At 33.7% G+C, this 23,099-nt stretch overlaps 1 protein-coding gene across 9 annotated transcripts in view; it reads left to right on the top strand.

Annotated features, from left to right (window-relative positions):
- Lmo3 (LIM domain only 3) overlaps positions 1-22,593 on the top strand; it is a 58,155-nt gene extending 35,562 nt beyond the window's left edge. For all 9 annotated transcript variants that reach the window (XM_058576290.1, XM_058576289.1, XM_058576287.1 and 6 more), the window contains 3 exons: positions 10,620-10,745; positions 19,733-19,829; positions 22,365-22,593. In XM_058576290.1, the coding sequence (XP_058432273.1) occupies positions 10,620-10,745; positions 19,733-19,829; positions 22,365-22,523 (382 nt within the window). In that variant the 3' untranslated portion in view covers positions 22,524-22,593. The remainder of the gene's footprint in view (positions 1-10,619; positions 10,746-19,732; positions 19,830-22,364) is intronic.
- Positions 22,594-23,099: the final 506 nt, after the last annotated feature.

Raw genomic sequence — 23,099 nt, 5'->3', positions numbered from 1 at the left:
TGGATATAGATATTGATATTATTTATATACCCCAGTCTATTTATGAAAGGTTTGACATTCAATTTTAGATCTGCTTAAGGACTTTAAAATTCTAGCCACCGTAGCATAGCAATTCCTAAGACATATTTCATATAATAAGTCTTAAAGTTGACACAACAAAGGAAATACTTAATAGCTATGATTTTTAAATAAAGAAAATACATACACATTCCAAAATTAGGTTAATACTATGAAAGTAGCATTTTGTAGAAAGAAAATGTTTGAAAGCTATACAAAAATGTTTGAAAACTATGCAAAAAAAATACTGTGAATGGTTGTGAACAATACTGTCATGTGTATGTATAAATGTGCAATCCACAGGTTTGATTTGTAATTCTGTTTTGTATACTTTTGCTATATAAAATTTTATTTTAACATTTCTTCTCCATAATATTGTATTGAGTGCTGTAGTTATTTGCTATGGAAAACATCAGCTTTAAAAAACTAATACTAATTAATTAATTGTACATTTTTTCCCTACAAAACCATTTTGTCTTTTTGAGTCTCTGTAATTTTGTTAATATCTTACTCCAAAAAGAGATTTACCTAATCCTACAAACAATTGCTTTCATGGCTTTATTTGGATAACTAGTCTAAATTCTACTTTAGGCTCTGTGAAGTTCCCTTAAAGGATTCACAAATTTAAAACATACATATTTTTAAAACTAACCCATGTGGAATAAAAGGTGTATACCTTTCCCGTTAACTGGGTTTTGAAGGAATTTAAAAAATTCAGCCTGACAAGTTAAATTCTCCAAATTAGTTTTTACCTGAATAATTCATTTATACTTTAATTAGAATAAAGAAAAAGAATTTTTAAAATATATAAAAACCTCTAAAGCATATTTAGTTGAATCTGCCTATTAGCTCTTTGAAGCTCTGTAAAGGAAAAAGGAACAGAAATTTTTGAATTTCCTGAATTCTACTTGATTTCTGACTATTATTACATTGCCATATAATGTTCTATGGGACTCAGAACATTTTTGACAAAGACAGCACTACTATAGACCAAACAACAGCACTTCTCCAGACTTGACCTGGGAAAAATGGTGATGCCTGGCTGTCCTTGCTATCACTTACAGTTACAGATATTTAACCCTTAAATGATTTTTTATTTTTTTTTTAGGTGATAGCATTGAGAGCCCTTTCTTAATGTGCGTGTGTGTGTGTGTGTGTGTGTGTGTGTGTGTAGCAGAGGGGATTGAACCCAAGGCCTGGAGCATGTGAGGCACACTCAACCATAGAGCCACATCCCATCCCCTCTTAAAGAATTTAAGAACCGTTATTTGTTAAAATAATAAGAGGTAAGTAGTGTCAGGTGTTAAATTTGCTTCACAGAAATATTTAACAAAAGAAATAAGATATGTTTCATGAATCTTTTGGTGAAATTCTACTTGTTGATGGAATCTGAAACTCAAATAGACTCTGAAACATCCATAATATAATATCCTTAGTTAAAAATAAGGATGAATATCTGTGATAACATTTTCTGTCTCCCTTTTCTTAAGTGAATTTAACACAATCTTAAATCCTGCTATTTACCTTAAAACACTAAGAATTTCTTTAAAGTAATGTACGAGATTTAAATAAAACTTGAAGTTAAATTCTAATATGTTCTTAATAGGTGCCTGTTCTCTTACATAGCACTTTTTCTCTGAAATTAGTCACGCTAATTAATCCTAGAAGAAATGTTTGTTGGAATTTTACTGGCTAGCTTCAAGAGTAAACAATTGCCTCGCTTAGGCAAGATAAGTGATTTGTTGCCTTTTTACAAGTAATCAGCCATTACTGTCACTGAGGCTTCATAATCCTGCATATAAAGATACATTTAGCTTTGTGCTGGGGTTCGGATTACTCAGTGATCACCTCCTTGGTGTTTCACAGTGGAGCTTCCCTGATCCTATGTCAGTGCCTGAATGAACAACCACGAAGTTGACACATGAAAATATTACCTGGCTTATTTGACAAAGGTCAAAGTAAAGGTCTTTCCCAGGATTCGTTCCCAACTGTTAATGACCTTTTTCACCTTCCTGTAAATGCTTTTTCCCCTCTTTTTTACTTTCCTATTGAAATGTTCAATTATCTGAAGTTCATTAGTTAGTTATGTGATGGGTAAAAACAGTATTTTTGAAATAAGGTTCCTCTCTCCAAACTTCCTTGTTCACTTTTATATATAGTGCATGGAAAGAAAAGTGTGAAAAAGAAATATAAAAAAAGAAGGTAATTATGGGCCTGTAAAAGTATGTACAGATATCAAAAGAGTTTGATGCTGATTTTTAGGAAAATGTTACTTACTTTAAAAGTTCCCACCCAGAAAGACCTATTCAATTTTATGTAGACACAGCTTTCTGAAACACTTGATAGAATAGACTACCACTTTAAAAAAATTATTAAAAGCTTTTATTATAAAATTGTATAAACCATTTTCCAATTAGCATTTATTATACTGTGGCTGAAACCAGGCCAGAATTTATTTCAATCTACCAGCCACTTCCTCCCTTATATCAAAGGAGAGATATATAAAAACTAAATTGCCCACAATATCTGTAAAAATAATCATACGTTTTTATGTCCATAATATTGTCCATATCATTGCTGGTTGTCCTTCTCTTCATTATAAAATTATCCTAACATTCAAGTGGCGATTATATGGTGATGACATAAAATATGTTTCTATTATTCTAAAATTCTATTCCTAGTTTTACTTCATATGTGTTATCCTTGACTTTCCTGTTTTGTGGTTTTTTTTTTTCATTTTAAATTTGAAAAAAATTTGAAAAATCTTGCCTTTTAAATATCACAACAATGAAGAGCAAGCTTGACATGTTTCTTTTGTTCTAGCTACAGAAATCTTGTGAGATCTAAGATTCTGTGATTCTATGAAATGTTGGTACAATTGCCATATTTGCCCAGAAGTATTATCCTCACCAAATGTTGAGGGGATAATATTCAATTTTACTTTTCTCTGAATAGCTTCTCCCAGTAGACTGCTGTGCTGATCATAAATAGCTCTAACACCTGCTCATAAGGCTTTAGAAAATGGGTATGAGAAGACATTGACAATTATTCGTTAAAAGTGAAAGTATAACATTTAACACTTTTGGCAACTTTTAACAGAGCCAGATGTGGAAAGAAAAAAAAATGATGGTTCTATGTAAATCAGCCATTACCCTCTGCTACATCAGAAACCTGGAGACTTTTATCCAAACAGCACCATCTTTCCCTATTTTTACAGGGAAACAACAAAATAAACAAGCACATTGAGAAAAGGACCAGATTTGGGGTAAGGAGAGTTAAGTTCTTCCTCCAGCTCTGGTACCTAATAATTGTGCAAAGTTCTGTGGATGAACATGAGGTTTGTTTTTCCCTGCTCTTTGTAGTAGGGCTAAGATAGGGCCAGTTGCTCAAGTATCAACCCATTTTTCTTTACATATGGCCTGGTAGCTATCTCTATGCAGCTGAAAATACTTAAGTTTAAAAAGGAATTAATACTGAGTAAGCTGGCAACTGGAAAAATAGGTAGGGCATTGTCATCTATTTCAGATTATGAGTGAGTTATAATGATTCATGTTATTAGCATACACATTATAAAGTTCATGGTAGAATAAAATGTCTCTGTCCTATAACTTTTGTTTTCTAGTTTTAAGTATAGAACACTAAAGGAAGATTTCTAGGATAGATGCCAGTCAGAAAATTATGGATCTCTATTGTTTGAAAGTTATAATTGTCATGTATCCAGAAGTATATGGAAAATTCAGTCTATAGACCCACACTGCCCATTAAAAATAGGACATGATCTATATATTAACAAAAGGAAAAATTAATTCTTAAAACATTTTACTCAATAAAATGTATCCAAAAGATTATAATCTCTATAGATAACCAAGGTTGAAAAAATTATTCAGGAAATATTTCACTTTTCTGTGTGAAGCCTGAAATCTGATGTGTAGTATGCCACAACTGGACCATCTCTCACTTCAGATCAGCCACATGTCCAGAGGTCATTGGCCACATGTGGCTGGTGGATGCCCGACCAGCCAGCCCAACTACAGACAGCCAGGGGACAGGAAGTAAGCTTGGTGCATGAGTTGACTGGAAGTGCGAGAAATCAGGGTGAAACTTAAAAGTCTCAAAATGGCATGGAGTGTACTATCTCAGGTCTTTCTAGAATATTCCTTAAGTTTTTTCCTTACTTTCACAGACAATACATAGACAATACCCAATTGGCATTGACTTTCATCAAAATCTTTCTTAACCTTGAGCATTCTTTTCATTTATTTATTTATTTTTAATTATTTTGCAGTGCTGGGTATGAAACCCAAGACGTTATGCATGCTGGACAGTCGCTGTACCACAGAGATTCATCCCCAGGCCTGGAGCATGACCTTTTAATTTTCTGTTTTGCCAACATAGTACTAAATCTAGATCTCAAGAATTCTGCAAAACTATAAAATTGAATGAAATAAAATAAAAACCCAGAAGGTTAAATCTCCATACTACCAGGTCAGGAATAACTTTTAACCTATAATTTTATGGTCCTTCACCATGTTTTTATTGTTCAAAATGGGTTGGGTCATGAAGTGATACTCAGCAAGTCCAACCAGTGAGTAGCAGATGGGTGCTAGTTAGCCCTCTGAGTTGGTTTTGCTAATGCTGCTTCTTGCTGCCTAATGCTATACTGTCTGACTCAAGGAAGAGTGGAAATTTGCCAGGGGCTGGAGAGGGACAGCATTCTGAGGATATCCCTAAAATATGAGTGCATCGAACATGGAACCTCATGTATCCAGGCTGCCTGGCTCCCTTACTCACTTAACCTCTGCCTAACAGACTGCTATCACATTACCATTTAAAACAAATTCCATAAATAAACCCAAATCTTGACCATGTCCAGGCTTCTGCTTAGCCTCTAACATCAGTCCAAGGTAGATTACTTTCTGCTAGCTCCTCCCAGGTCTCCACCTATGGAAGACCTTTCTGCCTGGTGCTGCAGCACAGACCTACAGAGGAACTAACCATGCTTACCTAATTGCACAGCTGTTTTCTTGCACAGTGCCCCTGCACTGTCCACCTCCCTGGCTCCTTGGCAGCACTCCCTCATATTCATCTTGACCTCTCTCACTATGTACCTGGAACATAGTGGGCATCTGCTTTCTTGCTTCATTGAACCTGAATGTTCTCTTAGTAATATGAACTACAGAATTTGAATAGCAAGTTGTATTTTTTAAAATATAGACATACAATTATATAGTATGGGCTTTTGGTAGTTCTTCCTAAAATTAGTTAGGCAATTAGTAAGTTGAACTTATTTTTATTTATCCTCCTTTCTTTTTCCTTTAAAATGTAATGTGTGTGTGTGTGTGTGTGTGTGTGTGTGTGTGTGGTGTGTTTAAAGAGAGAAAGAATATACATATATACTATACATATATTTTAATAAATATATATATTAAGTTTTCAGTAAATGGCTTATATGTTTATGTTTGGAATGATCCCTATATCTTCATTAAAAAAATCAGACCAAAAGACCAAATTTAAGATAAATTAGGGCTGATAACATACAATTAAAATAATTATGAAATGAATAATTACTAGGTTTCTTTGAAACAGGAGCTATATCTCATTCCTTTAAAATATGGTCAAGTTTTTAATTCTTCTATATTAATTCAGACTCCTCTCTGAGCACAAATGTATCCTGAAGTCCTGGGTAATTTTAACTGAAACAGGAACATTGGTCAAACTCACCTGAAACATGTCTTGTGTTTTCTTCTGTATGTTTTTAAGTATGTAGTGTTTTCTTTTTTACTCTCTTTAACACCTACATGATATCCCTCTCTCTCTCCCTCTGACAGTGGAACACTTGCTAAGACCCATGGAGAGAGGGAATAATAGGATCCACTCTCTTCAGCCTTGTAATGGGTGAGCTTTTTAAGTTTGAAACAAAAGATTGGAATATTTAAAATGTTTTCATTTTCTATCACTGCCTCCCTTGGTTTAAAAAGAGAAGTGGGAGAGGAGATGAAAAGTATATTTGTAATAGACAAAAAAAGCAATTGTCCTTCTCAATCTGTGAAAATGTTCCATTCCTTCCCACATCACATATTCAATAAAACTTCACCAGCCAGCAGTCAAAGTTAAAGATCTTTTCAAATGGTTGCAATTTCACATCCTTGGAAACCCCAACTTTTCTTTCTCTGTTCAACTCTGGTTATTCTACACAGATACAGAGATATCTCTCTCTCTCTTTCATTTTTCTCTATTTCTCCCCGACGTATATAATGTGTACGTATGTATATAGATATGATAACTAGCCTTAGCTTTAATATTAAAACAAATATTTACTGTTATATGTATTTAAGTCACTAGAGGACTGCTTGAGTAGAGGAAAAAAATGATCTTTATTCAGAATCAAGGCTTACTACAATGGTATTTATTTGTGCGTTTTTCCCCAAATAATAAATTAATTTGAGTCAAATACTATGCTTTCCATAGCTTGGGGGAATTTGATTTAGTGACTTGAGCCACTGACCTGGTTAAAAAAATCTATAGAAACATCTGGTGCTATGAAACAAAAGACACTAATACAATGAACACTCATTTTGCCCTGATGCCTGTAGTAAACCATATTTATTATTGCTATGTTAAATGATTATGTGTCTTGAGTTTTTCTGTCTCTCACCCCCAGGAACTTTGGAAATGGATATTCACTATAGCATACAGTGTTTATCTGATTTATGACTATATTATCAAAGCTGTTGAACATTTAGTAAAATCACAAAATTTTCTGGGTGCCTTTAAAAAATACAAGCATGTATTGTCTTAGTTCTTGCTATGCCACGCATATACAAAACTTAATATTTCTCTGTACATACTCATTGCAGTGTGGGAGGTGTAGTAGACAGATAAGCTCAGTTCTTCCATAAGAAAGTTGTCTGTTTGGTTTTTATCTTCATATCTGTTTTTAGATAGTCAAGACCAAGTAGTGGAAGCAAAAATGAAATGGAAAAGGGTTAGAGTCATCTTTTGGGATTCCTATAAATAGTAATTATCACTGATATTATATCAGTGATACTTGTCTCCTTTTATATGGTAAATCTGCTTTTAGTGGTGTGCTGGAAATAAGATAAAAGTCATATTAATTAAAGATTATTGTGAACATAAGTAGTAGGGGACAATCTAGCCCATCAATTGGAATGCTTTAAAAATCTACAAGACATCTTAAAATGAGCAAAATGGATCAATGAGCTTATTTTTCCCCCTTACCATAAAGTTAGGAGCTGGTGTGCTATGATTAACTTAGGTCCAGATTTCAAAATGACATATTTTTAAATAAAGCTTTGTCTATCCCGGTGTACCAATAAGAGCTCTTAGGCTCTCCTCTTAGGTAGGAGATAAGACTGTGTAAGTACTACAAACAAGAGCTCACAGAGCTTTCTAGCTTAAATGGAAAAGTGGATCCATGTTATCCTCTAAAGGAGTATGGGAGTGAACAGAGCAGAGAAGGGGTTACAAGATTTGCAGGATTGTGAATAGTCGAAATGAATTAGGTAATTAAGAGACTCTTCTTGAATATTTCTTGGACACATCTGAACAACAACAACAAAATCTTATGAATGAGGACTTTAAGCATTCCTTAAGCTTAGTTGACATATATGATTATTCTTTTTGCCTGAGAATCCAAATGGCATGTTTGGGAATCAAAGGATAATATTATACATCCTCAAACCCCATTTTATAAAAATATTACTTTGTTTCCTTGCCCTGGGAATATTAGGTTTGCCCCCCTGAGAAAAACGAGAACACGAATGTGGCTGTGGAATGATCTCTTGATCCTTGGACAAAACTGAGGGAAAAGTCTAACAAATGCATCGTTTTGCAGTAAATTAGATCAGATTTCCACATCTCCGCACTCAGTCTGTGAGCTGACAGTTCGGTAAAATGTTCCCTTGTAAGGTTCGCCCTCTTAGGAAAAGGGGCAATAATTCATCATTAGGATTTCAGAGTCCAGGTGTAGATGGAAACTGATGGAGCCTCCAGCGAGGCAGGGAAAGTGCATGGAAGAAGAAAATTTTATCTGAAGCCTAATTCCCTGGTTACAGCAGAGAATAATTAAGATAATATTGCTTCAAGAGTCCTTTAATGATTAAAAATCACATATGCAGAATCCATAAATTGGAGGGCAACAAATTGGAAGGCTATAACGTCAGAGAACTATTTTGTGCACATTGTAGTGGAAAGTATACTAGTGGCAGTGCGCCGTACGGGCAGCCACCAGAGACCGGGACCATTCCAAGGACTTTGTTTAGATGCAACAAATCATTTGTCTGTTATTAACCCAGAGCTTGTAATTATGCAGATTGCCATAGATTTTCCTGGGCCTGGAAGTGAGATTGAGGGTTGTTCACAGTATAGCAGGCAGCTCAGGGCTGGCCATGCATTACTGAACTTGCCACATTTATCATGTTGACTGATGGCAGCAGAAGCAGGTCTCAGGTCCCAGTGGTTAATGTAGTGGGTAATTAACTGTCATTTGCCTAGTAATAGGCTGATGATCAATGGTTTGTGTGGAAACAAATTCTAATCAGGTAGCTGATAAATGCTCAGCTAGCGAGAGCAATTGAAATTGGGGGAAACTATGTCCAGAATTTCAAAATGGCATTGTGTGTGTATGTTTATTAGGTAAGTGCAAACTGGGTAATTCTTAACAATGGCTTTATCTCATATTAACCAGATTTTATATCCACAAATATATCTATATTCATGGAATAAAGAACTTTTGTGTTTTTTTTTCTTTCTCAAAAATCATAAACAGAAGAAACAAATGGCACACATAAGTGCCGTGACTCCTGAAGAGATGGTGTGAAGTACACTCAAAAGTAAATGTGAAATGTTAAAATGAATGAAAAAATTCGTCTCACAGAAGAATGGGATGAAAAACTTTAGTTTGTGATGATTTCATTTTTAATGATGCCAGCAGGAGACTGCAAAATATTATATTTTCCACAAAGTTCTTTTGCAAGAAAAAAAATATTTTTCAAAATATGGATTGTAAATTTAGGACATAAAAGTTATTTGAGTTCTGTTCCTTAAGTTAGAAATATTTAAAGGTTTTTCTAATTCTCTCAGGAAGATAAGTGTCCAAGAATTTTGAATTTAATCTTCTTGAATATAAACCTTGCATACTTTTTATCAAGTGTTCAAGTTGTGCTCCAAAACTGTTTAGAAAGCGTTTGCAGTTTCTACCCTCAAGAGGCCTATGTTTTTCAAGAGACAGTCTCACAAAATCACAAGCAGAACATTTATTGTACATTTTGTCAGACACGTAGACACCACTCTTACAACTCTGTCCAACCATTGTCATTAGCCTGGTAAGAGGAAATAGTTATGAACTTGAAAATGAATGTGCATGCCTTAAGCAAAGACTTATCTTCAGAGTATATAGAAAGTAATAAGAAGAGATACTTCTGCACGTTTGTGCGTAATCCTTAAATTCAATAAAATGAAAGGCTAAGATTTTTTAAAGTACATTTTTATAACCAAAATGAGTTTTCTCCATAGCACCTTTGAATTCATTAGTTTAGAACTGCTTTTAATTTGGTCTTTCCCATGAGAGCTATTATATTTTTCTCCTGTCAGACTGATGTTGAAGAAAAAAGAAAACTGGCAGATGTAGTGTTTTTCATCTAGTTTGCTTCCTAGTTAAAAAGTACATTAACTACTATGCATGAAATATTATTTGTAGTGATTCTTTACCACCACTAACAACTTTGAAGGGGAACTTGGTTTAAATATTGCCAGTGAAAATGAATAAAAATATTTCTTCCCACTAGGAAATGATAAGACATTTTATTTTGTCCTATTTTTTAGGTCATTACAATAACCATTTTCAGGTATCTACAGCAAATAAGATTTTAAAAGAATACCTTTTTTTTCCCTCAGGCAATTTCAGTGGTTCTGACAATATATTATGCTTGAACTCCTGGTCTAGCTATATATAGTTTACAGCCTCATTTACTTTAATGCGCTACCTGAATAACAGAATCACAGCTATAACTATGGTATAGGGCCAGAAGGTGCAAGCACATCCATGGTTTTTTGACTATTTAAATGGCTTGTTCATAAACGTTATTTCAATAATAATGGCAAACCTCTTAGAATCTAGATGTCAGAAAAATAGCAAGTCATTCAAATGGGTTTCTTTTCCAACTAAAATATCAAATATACAATGTTAAGATCAAAGTTACATTGCTTTTATGTTTACTATGTACTCCAACAAGTAGGTTTTTTGCTGTGAATTCACCCCTGTTGATTTCTGTTTGTGTACAGTTATGTAAACTTCCTAATGTATTTGCCTTTTCCTTTGCTTTCCAAACAAGATGTGATTTTCATCAAGAAAGGCCAATGGAGTATATATATTACAGAAGAATATTTATGTGTGCACCTAGGATAAAACTCGTTTGTGTATCTCATAAGTCATTATATTGATAGCTTTACGGGGTATATTGGTATCCTCTATTCACAATCTCAGATTTCCCTTAGTTAAAAACAAAACAAAAACAACAAAAAACTCCTATTTATTGTTGTAGGCTTTTTGGTGTAACAGGAAACTGTGCTGCCTGTAGCAAGCTCATTCCTGCCTTTGAGATGGTGATGCGTGCTAAGGACAATGTCTACCACCTGGACTGCTTTGCCTGTCAGCTCTGTAACCAGAGGTAAGGAGGCTTCATCTTGGCTTCTCAAAAATGGCACACCTCTGTGCTGGCTATTGATGGAATAGGTGGTAATGATATTGGTACACTTTACTAAAAGCAATTAATCTCAGCATTTTTGTTTTCTGCAAAGATTAATTCATTGCCAGAAATAGGCACCAAGGAGGGAGGTCTTAAGACTGACTTTAAAAGAACTGTATTGTATAATAGCCTGTGACTGGACCTGGAAATATTTTTATTAACTTTTAGACTTATTATTCATTCTTCTCTTTATCATTTTTCTGTCTTTTAACAAGTTAGTTTTAAATAGCTTTTTTGTACTGCTTCTGTGAGCAAACAAGTTACCACAAGGCAAACATACAGAAATGTGTAGCAGACATTTTGTTTTCATCGTATTTATTGAATTTATAGTTTCCCCCTATTTCTTATTTGCAATTTTAACCTTCTCCTATGTGTGCTATTTCAGTTGCCTCAAATCTCTTTAAGTATGAGACCAGACAGAGCTAATAATTAAGCAATTATCAGAATTGGAAAGGCAGGATTGGCAAAGCAGCAATGGAAAGAGCATTGCATGGGGAATCTGGAAGCTTAAGTTCTTGTCTTATCTCTGCCACAAATTGACTGTGTGACCTTAAGCCAAACACTACACCTCTCTGGACCTCAGTTTTTTTATTTGTAATGTGAGGGAGCTTGATGAACTTCAGAACTCTTTTGATTCAAAAGTATTATGACTTAAACCCATTTTTTCTTATTGAAAGTTAAACTTTTATTTCCAGTGATATTGGCACTTCTTTTATGTGATAAATGCAGAGAATTTTAAAATATTTAAAAAGTGCATATCAAAAATACAATATTTTAAAAATTAGTATACTTGATGGATTTTAATGAAAATGAATAAAGTGAGTATGTCTATGGCTGTGAGAATATGTAAACATAGTATATTATAGATAAACATCAGTTCCATCAAGTTCTCAGTTCTTGTAATTTGCCCTGAAAGGTTCTGTTTAATGCATAGTCTTCTTATAAGGTTCTGTAGAACAGCAGAAGGAAAGAATATGGTCTTTATGGTGAGAACTAGATTCAAATTCCAGCCCCAGTATATCAGCTGATATATTAGCTGTGTGATCTTAGTATGTTACTTGATCTCTCTGAGTTTATTTTCTACACCCATAGTACACTAATATCTATCTTACAAATTAAAAAAAAAAGTAAAATCATTTATAATAAGTACCAGGAACATGGTAGGTTTTCAAAAGTTATTTGTTTTATATTTGTAATTTACTTGGACCATATCACAAACTAGATTTTTCTACAAGACATGTAACATCTCTTGCTAAATGCAGATGTTTAGAATGTGGCCCAGTATGTCTTTATACTATCATCATTCCCTAGACACTAGCTTAAGAAGTCATCTCATATCTTGATTTTTTTCATTACAAGTGCATGGAGTGAAAGTAGGTTAATACTGTTTAAGATGACATTTAGCCAAAAAATAAATTCATGAATGCACATTTTATTTCTTTTATGAATATGGACATACAACACAAACATCCATACTCTATACAGACACATTTATATGCATGTGTACATGTGTGTGTATATGTTTGGAAAGTATAATAGGAATAAACAGAACACCTTTGTTTCCTTGATGCACTAACAGCAGTCACTAACAGCACAGTTAGGTTTATGCAATAATAATTTCTACTGCTGTTATACTTATAAAAGCTGACATATTCATAGGAGAAAACTTAGATAATAGAAAACAATAAAGAACAATATGGTCCATGTCTTACTATTCGAAAAAAAATATAACCAACCTCTCGTTTTCTACGTATGTATAACAAATTACACATAGTGTCTACTCTGCATGGTATCCATATTTAAGAAGCTTTTAAAAAATAAACAAGGAAGAATCTTAATGTTTGATATTCAGACCCTCTAATTTATATTATATACCTTCTTACCTGTCATTGAAATTTCTTTTAAGATGTTTTAAGCTATTTCATCTTCAGTTTTATAGATAGAGCATCATATATTAAATTAGTCTGCTAGGCCAAGTGCAGTAGCATTCATCTGTAAACCCAGCAATTTGGGAGGCTGGGGCAGAAAGATCTCAAGTTTGAGGCCAGCCCCAGCAACTCAGTGAGACCCTCTCTCAAAATAAAAAATAAAAGGGGCTGTGGATGTAGCTCAGCAGTAAAGTGCCCCTAGGTTCAATCCCTAGTACTTGGGAAAAAAAATCAGTCTTCTATCATCTAATCTACAGATTGTTTCTTCCTAAATTTTGATATTATCACCAATAATATAGGCTCATATCTATCAGGATAAATTCACAGTAGCATAATTAAGCAAAATAATGTAACAATTTGAAGGCTTATGTTAAATGTTGTTAAAGATGCTCTTTAGAAATATCCTACCAATTATTCTCACACCAAAATTGCACAAAATTATTCATGTCCTCACATTGGCTTTAACATTGAGAATTATTATTTAAGAAGAAACTTTTGTCACCTTTGGGATGACTGATGGCTCCTCATCATAACTTTTAACTGACATTTATTTGATTATTAGTGATCCTTTTTTGTATCATCTTTTAAGGAACTGATCATTTATGCTATTTGTCCTTTTTTCTATTAGGGCAGGCTTACCTATTTTATCTATTTTCCACACAATAGAATGAAAACATCATTCAAGTGCTAAACTCAGCCTAAATTCTATTATGATGCAAAGCAATTGTAGGTGGTTAATGCTATTTACAAATCATATATCAATTTTATTTCACCATTGAAATAAAAAGTCGAGTTCACAATTAAGTCTGTCTCCTCAGTAGAACTCAGTCAAGTAAGACAAACACTCCTAAATTTTGGCTCTAAAACTGTTCACATTCTTATTGCTGCAAAATACTATTCTAGTATCATTATTAAAGTACCTAATATATTTCTGTGTTCACTTCATTTATTACATGCCATAATGGGACTGCATATCTTTAGTGCTGGTTATGCACAATTAGCACTTAGTTATTGTCTTGTCACTTCAGCCCCTACAAGACAAACTTCTCTAATGCAGGAAGTCAACTCATCTTCATCAGTCAAGCAAAGCAGACAAATTTTGTTACCCTGAGTACAGAAGGCTTTCAATACAGGAGCATCTGTTTTTACTTTAAAATCAGCTTGGAGATTCCTTCCAGTAAAGCCATATCCCACAGAAGCCAAATTATTGCCACCGTATTATACCTTTTCAAGTGAAACATGAGATAAATAGGTAATTGATAAGCAATTTCCCCTAAGCAAACTTTATTGACATCTGAAATTATGAAATTGTAAATATTTGTGAATTTTCTTCAGCTATCATTTTATCTTACTTTTTAAGTAAAATGGCATTAAGATCCAAAGCCCTTCCAAATGTTTAAAAACATAATAATAATAACCATTCATAATTGGTTGTCCCTTGTACAAATCTTCTGGCCTTTTTAAAAGTGCAAATTCTGGATTAAAAATATAAAAGTTTCTCTATTCAAAAAGGAAACTTAAGGAGAGCTATTTTGAGTCACTTTCATGATAACTTGAATCTCATTCAGAATTAGAAAAAAATCTATATAACAAGTTCATTTCTTAAATGTGAATAAGAGGTTCCTCCTTAGAAGATTCAATAAAAGTAAATAATGGTTTATAAGAAAAGGGGGAAAAAGTGCTTGTTTATAATGAAGTCTCCCTAAATATGTAGAAATGCATAACATTTCCTTTTCTTTCACTAAACTATAAAAGCACTATGCTAGGCTCTGTGGGAGCAAAGGTGGATAAAATCAAGCTTTTTTCTTAGATGTGTTCAGAGCTGAGAGAGAGAGACATCAAAGACTCACAGATGAGAGTAATCAATGTGAAATAGATTTACACTGAGGGAAGAGAGATTTGTCCTTGAAGTCTGGGGAAGTATCTAAGAGCTGATATGCTGAGTTTTAAGAAAGAACTCTCTAGAACTGGTTAGGACAGGCAACATAACGTGTCTGATGGGGTTTGGGGAAGAAGTGAGGGCCAGGGAGCAATGGTGTAAAGATTTTTCAGGCAGATGGCACAAAGTAACAAGACACGGAGATGTAAAAGCATTTGAGGTGTTCATAAAATGAAAAAGCAGCTCAGAGATCTGGAGTGTGGGAGGGATATGGAGGAGCAGAGTAGAGAACAAGGACCAGAAGGAGATGCAGTTGGAAAAGTAGGACGTCACTGAATGAAAGTTAAAATAAATACAGTTTAAATTATTAATAAATACAGTTTAAATACAAGTCAAAATAAATATAAAATTCAATACAAGTTTAGATAAGTTATTCATTTAAAATACATTTGTGATTTAAAACTATTGTGTTCTAAAATAAATCTATCTTAACCAATATTTATTGACCCCTGCCCTCTCCTTTATTAGTGCAATTTATGGTGGTGCTGCAAAAGGATTCAAAAGAAATATAATTCATGGTCATTTAGCTCAGAACGGCTTCCAGATTGGGAAACATGTTACACATTCATGGAAAAATTTGAAATGCCAGGGCAAATGATATTCCAATAAATAAGTGCTTTGGGAAAGGTGAGAGGTCAAGAAATATTGATGGAGGGGATGGAAAGTAAGGAAATTTCAGAATTTTAGTAGCTAGGAAAAGGGTGAAATATTCCTGGTGAGGGAACAACTCAAGTAATCTTTTCTACTGAGAAAAGATTATTAGTAAATAAAAATAGCACACCCTTATATAGTGCAGATCATACTCCAGACATTGTTCTTAGTGTTTACATGAACTACGTCATTTAACATGTAAAATCATCCACATGTAGGCATTGTTATTAGCTTCATTTATAGATAAGTAAATTTATGTACAGAAAATTTAAATAACTTGCCCAGGTCAACACAGTCAGTAAATGGTAGGCAAAATTTGAGCCTACAGAGTTGGGTTTCACCCTGTGGACTAATACCTGTTTCAAAAGAAGTATTTTATTTCTGATTAAGAGCATATAAATGTGAATAGATATTGTAGAGTTAAAGTAGGGTTGACTTTGAATAATTTATAGCAGAATTCAGGATATAGGTAGCATTTCTTGGTGCAGAAAGGATTGTTAGGAATGAGATACTACAAAAAGGATTGTTAAGAATGAGATGGTACAGAAAGAATTGCTAGGAATGAGATGTGTAATGACAACTGGGCTGTCAGTAGGGAAAAAAGACAGTAAATTTGTTCACAAGTATACAGTGGTAGAATGAATATATAACTTGTACCTGACTGAAAATGGTACAGTATAGAAATCTCCATCTTTTCATAGCTGTGGATACTGAATAAGAAAGGTAGAAACATTGGCAATACATATTGAATTCCTTCTTCTTTATAAAGGGTTAAGGACATAGAAATTAGTTAATTGGCTATCATTAACCTTAGGGAAATGAAACGACGAAGTTCACATTTTCATTTGTTTAAAAGTGTGTTACAAATGGAGGTTTCTTAGTATAGGCTTTTGATAACCTGCTCAGAACTATTCTAAGCCCATACTTCATGAGGAAGACTTACTAGTTGTACTTACTTCCTGTATTTCTCAAGTCTCTAAAGCCATGCAAAATCAGTTAGAATCACCCCAAAAGATATGGAAATTAAATGCATTCTTAATGCAAACATCATGATTAGATGACTTTAATAACCTAACTGGGAATCTTTTTTGTTCTTCAATTTTTTAAAAATGAGGGCAAAACTAATTGAACTGACCATATCAGAAGCAATTAAGGATTAGATTACAAAGAAGATTATCCATTTATTTTTAGGAGTTTTAGCCTGGTCTGTTAATATCTTCACAGTGTCCTCTAACCATCAATACTTCAGTAATGTTTTTTTCTACAAATGCTGTCTCATAAGGAACTGGTTATATAACACTGGAAATTAGCCATTCTTACAAAATCACAGTTACAGGTTATTTTGTTAAACACTTAATATCTGCATTACTATTTCTCTAATTTCTTTGTGTTTACATATAGAACATTTTTAAGGGGGATGTCAATCTTAATTGCATACCAGTCATAATCTCCTCTTAACCACAGCTGTCAAGGCTATTTTGTTTGAATTATATGTGTAAGGATGACATTCCTCACCCATGTTCTGTTTCATCTTGACCTTTAAGTTGAAATGCACATAAAATGTACTTTATCCAATTGACAACATATTGGTAACAAAATATTTTAGGTAGGAATGCTTTATAATAAATCTCTCTCTCTCTCTCTCTTTCTCTCTCTCTCTCTCTCTTCGTCTGTGTGTGTGTGTGTGTGTGTGTGTGTTTAGAGAGAGAGGGAATTTGTCTGCCTATCATACAATAAGATGTGAGATATCTAACATCCATTGAATGGTAGGCAGGGTTTCTAAAGTTATGCAAAAGAAGTTTGTAAGACTATTTAGTATTCATATTATACTTCTAGACTTCATGTTTTACTGCTCCTGGTTAAAAGCATGGTTCTTGAATCCAAAGAGACCTGGGTTATTTTCTTTCCTCTACCACATACATCTTAGTTATGGAAACTTGGGCAGGTTTTTAAAATTCTGAGAGAGAATCTTTGGGTTTTTGTTTTTATTTTTTTAAGGTCAATGATAATAGTTACTTTCCAGGTTGGTGGTAAGAAATAAATGTGATCATGTATACACATGCTTAGTATTAGCATATGGTAAGTACTTTATTAAAGTGGCTATTTTACCTATATTCCAAACAACAAGGTAAGACTATATATTTCACTTCTACTCTTTGCTACAAACTTACCAACACGTGACTGATATAACTAACAAGAAAAACTGAAGTTTCTTCTTCAGTTATTGCAAGTGGAAGGTTGGGATCTGAACCCTGCTCATTGCAACACACCTGTCTGCCTTTCATTTACTTTTCATTCAAACCTCCCTGTTGTCCAGTGCTGCAGCTGCTTCTCTTACTCATAGTGAACTAAGAAGGGGAAGTGTGAAATGTACCTAGGCCTTGCAGTGGGTAAGTGATCAGGGCAGGACTTGGGCTAGATTCCCCCACTCTGTGTCTGTGCTATTCTCACTGTAATTACCTTGAATTTATTCAACTACATATGATAACAAGACGGAAAAGCGTGGTTTTTATTTGATGGTTCATAGAATTGGGGTACTTGAAAAGAAATTAAAGCAAAACTTAAGATAGCATGAAGCTGAAAGAGTTGTTTTTTAGGAAAAGTGATTCAGTACCAATAGCTTGGAACACAAGTGTATTGTATTGAATCTCTTTTAGATGTAATATTTTGTTAGTTTATTAGATGAAATTAATTTTAACAGTGATTGTCTTGAATTAGGGTATTCTATCTGCTGTTTTATATACTCTCACACAATGGAAATACTTAATTTGGCTGCAGAGGCCAGTGCAACAAGAGAAGCATTTCCATTTATTCAACATGTCTTAGTTATCAGGATATCTACAAAAACCAGTTTATCAAACAGCACTTTGTAAATGTGACATTGAAAGCATACAGTTTGCAACTAATAAAAAGAAAATACACTTAAAGTCCCAAAGTTGAATGTTCATTGTGTCCAGTAGCCTTGACCACAAACAACTCCAGGATCTCAAGATCAGTGCATAGTCTGTACTTTCAATCAACATCATCAGCAGACAGTAATCCTAGGGAAAAAAAGTAAATTCCACAAATAAACAGACCAATTTTCCTTTAAGAGGAAAGCTAATTCTTTCAATCTACTTTTTTTATTACACTATTTTCCCTTCTATCTACTTAGCTAGTCTAAGGATAAATTTCCAAAGCTACCCAGTTGGAAAATAAATAGGTTCACTGTTTGTCTAGCATTCCAATCTTTGCAAATGTAAATCAGTCCAACTGCTCCTCATTTAAACCTTCAACTTCACAAAACATTAAAGAGTGGCTTTCACTACACAATTTAATCTCTCCACTAAGATTTCTGCCCGAACATCATTCAAAATTGACTATCTGATAAAGAGAGACCACTATCAAAGGTCAGTGAGGTCAACTTGTATAATTACAAGGAGTTTTACTGGGTCAACTCTACCAAACAGCACTGTTTGAAGGTTAAATTGTTACAATTAAATATATATACAGATCTCCCCAGAGTTACTTTATTGTTAAATGTACTGGAAACAGCACAAGCATTTATTTCTGACCTTAATTGTGTCCAAAGTGTCACCCATTGGGAAATTATACAAAAAGAGCACTTATTAAAAAACCTTACAATCTTGCACATTGAATAGTGCTTTATAAAATAAAATGCATAATTAGCTACTGAAAACTAGTTTTATTTATCACATCAATATTAAGAAGACCATTTAGGTTACTCCCTTTGGTTTAATTGGAAGGGCTCCAAGAAATGACATCTACTGTTTCATAGTTGGTATACTGGCCATGAACAAAGGAATATGGCTCAGAATCCCAGTCTGCCGCTAAAGTAACTTTCAATTCAGAATGAGCACTTCCAAATTATTAGACTTTAGTCACATTTTAATAACAGAGTAAAAAGAAGCTTTTAATGGGAAACTTTACAAGTGGCTATTTTCTAATTCTTTCATTCATTTTAATGCCTTTTACTTTTTTATTAGGTAGATAAATGGACAATGATGAAATCTTCCATAACTCATGACAGAGAAATATTATCATTCTTTGTTTTATCTTAACGAGTACAAATATAGATCAGTTCTTTTTTCTTTCCAATGTGGTAAAAGAAAAAGGGAGGGAAAGAAAAGGAAAGAAAGTCACCTGTGGTGCCCCAGGTATTCTGAAGTTTCTATAGTTTTTATATTTATATAAGACAGAATTTCAAATGTTGTATATGCAGTGTTTCATTAAGCAAACTAGATGGTTTAATTTGATAATGAAGGTATCTCCCTAAACCAAGCTTTCAGATTTAGGAAATTATCAGGGGGGTCTGTCTTTAGGAAGTAAATCTTCAAGTCTATAGATCTGAATGAAATAGTCTTAACACACTTCTTTTTAAATATTTTCAGATTTTGTGTTGGAGACAAATTTTTCCTAAAGAATAACATGATCCTTTGCCAGACGGACTACGAGGAAGGTTTAATGAAAGAAGGTTATGCACCCCAGGTTCGCTGATCTATCAACATCACCCCATTATGAATACAAAGCACTACATTCTTTTATCTTTTTTGCTCCACATGTATATAAGAATTGACACAGGAGCCAACTGAATAGCGTAGATATAGGGAAGCAGGATGGTTAAATGGAATTAAAGGCGGACTGCATCTGTATGTAGTAAAATTGCCCCAGTTCAGAGTTGAATGTTTATTATTAAAGAAAAAAAGTAATGTACATATTGCTGGATTTTTTTGCTTGCTATTCGTTTTTGTGTCACTTGGCATGAGATGTTTATTTTGGACTATTGTATATAATGTATTGTAATATTTGAAGCACAAATGTAATACAGTTTTATTGTGTTACCATTTGTGTTCTGTTTGCTTCTTTGTATTGTTGCATTTAGTACAATCAGTGTTTAAACTTCTGTATATTTATGCTTTCTGTATCTACCAGCTATTTTAAATGAGCTGTAACTTTCTAGTAAAGAATTGAAGAGAAAAATCTCACTAATGATACACAGATAGATAAAGCAAGTCTATCAACATTAAAAGTACTAAAAAATAAAGACACACACAAAGCATTTTAGTGACATCTACTACTTATTGCCACTATGATTTAGAGTCTATCAGTGTTCTCATTATAACCCCCTATTTTCAGGGGGTTAAAGATCAGCTTTAAAAAATGCATAAAATTCATCCTAAAGCACTTTGATTTTATACCAACGTGAAAAGTGCCATTTTTGAAATACCTTTAAAGCTTAACGATTATCCTTTCAGTATCCTTTTTTGTGCTCACAGACACAATAGCTTTATCTTATTTTTCCAGCCACACCCCCTATGTGAACTAGTGCCTTTGGGTATCATATAAAATTTTTCCAAAGGGTTACTTTAAAAAAGTATTGCCACAATTATGAGGTAATTTTAAACTGATAAATTTCTTGTATAAATGTTGCCCAGATCTCTCCACAGGAGCTAAGGGTTTAATCACTGGGCTAAATGAATTTATGGCACTGAAAAGATCTGAGTGTGAATCTTCTGAAATGATGGTAATGCACATTGAAGCTATAATGGTACTTGAGTAGTGAGGTTACTTTTGATCAGAGCAACATCATGCTTGTAGAATCTTCTAGAAGAAGAGAAACAAAAGGATTGATAAAAAGCTGAGAAGTGGTGATTTTCTATTTTTCTGTATTTGCCTACCATTTAATGTTCAAAAAATGAATGCTTTAAGTTTGGTATGTCATATTTTCTCATCACTTAAAGTAATTACCAACTCAGAATATCTTACACTTAGGCTAAATTCTGTCACTCCATTTTTGAAAGGGGCCATATTCCCTTACCTTAATGATAGCTGATAAAGAAGAAAGCTCTAGAAACAGAAATTATGGAGAATGATTATTTAAATTATAATGAAGAAAATAAAAATGAGAATATGGCCCCTTCTGGGTGGCTCACACTTTCCTCCTTGTCTCTATAAAGGAACTCCTTTTCAACAAATCTCATTCCACACAGTCACAATGAACCACATTTTTACTAGAGCAAAAACTTAGTGCTGTGGGTTTTCTTTCTTCACTTTTCCTTGGTCGCTTGTAAAGGGAACAGTATTTCCCAGTGTTATTTGCATACATATTTTGTCCTGCCAATATATGCATTACAATGAAAATTACATGTTATACCTGAATTCTTGGTTTGGGGCCAAAATATTAAGCTGAAGATAATGCTGGTGTGGATTTGAGTTGTTTTAAATCAAAGCTTTATTATGAACATGCATGTGAATCTGAATATTGCCTCTTATTTTTAAGAAAATGGTTCTGTGAGAAGTGAATGATAGTGTATTTTTACAAATGCTTCATGGTTAAGAGTGTTCAAGTCACATGTCCCCCAAATTTGAAATATACTGAAGAAAGAATCTCAAAAATAGCCATTCGGGGCCCACAAAGTAATTATTATTTTACCCTTAGAGCCTTACATTTGTTTCATGAAGAGATAATACGTATATAGTCCCAATGTGACAAAACAAGACAAAGCAAAAACAGGAGGGGGAGAAGATAAACCAGAAGAGGTTTTCATAATGCAGCCCTGTTAGACCCCATTAACAGTTGTCAGTATCTTTTTCAAATGAACCTTTTTCAAATTTAAGCAGTTTTACATATGTTTGTCAATATATCAGAAAAAGAGAACTTATAAATTGGGGAAAAACTTCTCTCTGCTTCTTGAAGCTGTTCAAGTATCCTTGCCACCCCACTACTGAACAAGATTTTCACAACTTTTTATTTTGCTTAATCCTTCAGGATTTAATTCTTAACGCTTTTTACTCCAAACAAAATTACTTACCTGGATTAAAGATTAAGGCCTTATTCTGTTTAGATCATCTTTAATCTCCATGAAACTGTGAAACAAGACAGGAATCATTTTTCAGGATGTAGGCTGTTTTACATCTAATTGCCCATAAACAGTAGCATTTTTGACCTGAAGTACTAAACTAATTGTCTTGACTACTCAAAGCCCCTGAATTGTTGTCAACTCTCCTCTTTGTGTTGTGTAGCCCTGGTGTCTCTTAGCTTGTTACCTGATGTTCCAGAAGGACAGCTCCAATGGAGCTTGGATTTCTCAAGACGGAAAGCTCCCTTCCCTAACATTCATCTCCAACTGGCTGCTTACAATGAAGGACCAGTCATCTCCACTCCACCAGCGTGCTTACTGAGCTTAAAAGCTGACCTGTGTTTGTAATTTCACTTTCATCTTGCTTAATAAATATCTGCTGGATTCTTTCATTCATTTCTTTTTTATATTTGGGTTTATGCTTTTAATACAAGGGGTTTCCACTATAGTACAACACTTAATTGGTACAACTGAGGATGATATCTACAAAGTATGCATTAATTCCATGCAAAAAGGAAAAGAGTTATAAGGACATTAACTTTCTCAAGGTAAATCATAACAAGCATAGAGGAAGTATCTCAAATACTTTCTCCAAATACTATGTTTAGGATCTCTGAGGTAGGTAGTTGCCTGCTATTTACTTTCATGGGGAAAACAAAATTGTCAAAAATGAAAGTAGCAATTGCTGGATATAATTTTTGTACACTTATACAAATTTTAAGTGATTGTTCTGAAAGCAACTGTGTTGCCATCAGACTAAATTTCACATTTCCTATTTTCTCTATAATGAATTAAAACAAAAAACGAAATCCCTCATTTTCAAGAAAGATATGCTGTGCCTTAATTGAAACAGTGTGGGGAAAATTATATCTGTAGTAAAACATGCCATACACAAGTG

This window comes from Marmota monax, unplaced genomic scaffold, assembly GCF_021218885.2.
Source record: "Marmota monax isolate L192 unplaced genomic scaffold, Marmota_monax_Labrador192_F-V1.1 WCK01_AAM20220418_F8-fsc00012, whole genome shotgun sequence".
Classification (NCBI taxonomy): domain Eukaryota; kingdom Metazoa; phylum Chordata; class Mammalia; order Rodentia; family Sciuridae; genus Marmota; species Marmota monax.
This window is presented reverse-complemented; position numbering and strand designations above follow the sequence as displayed.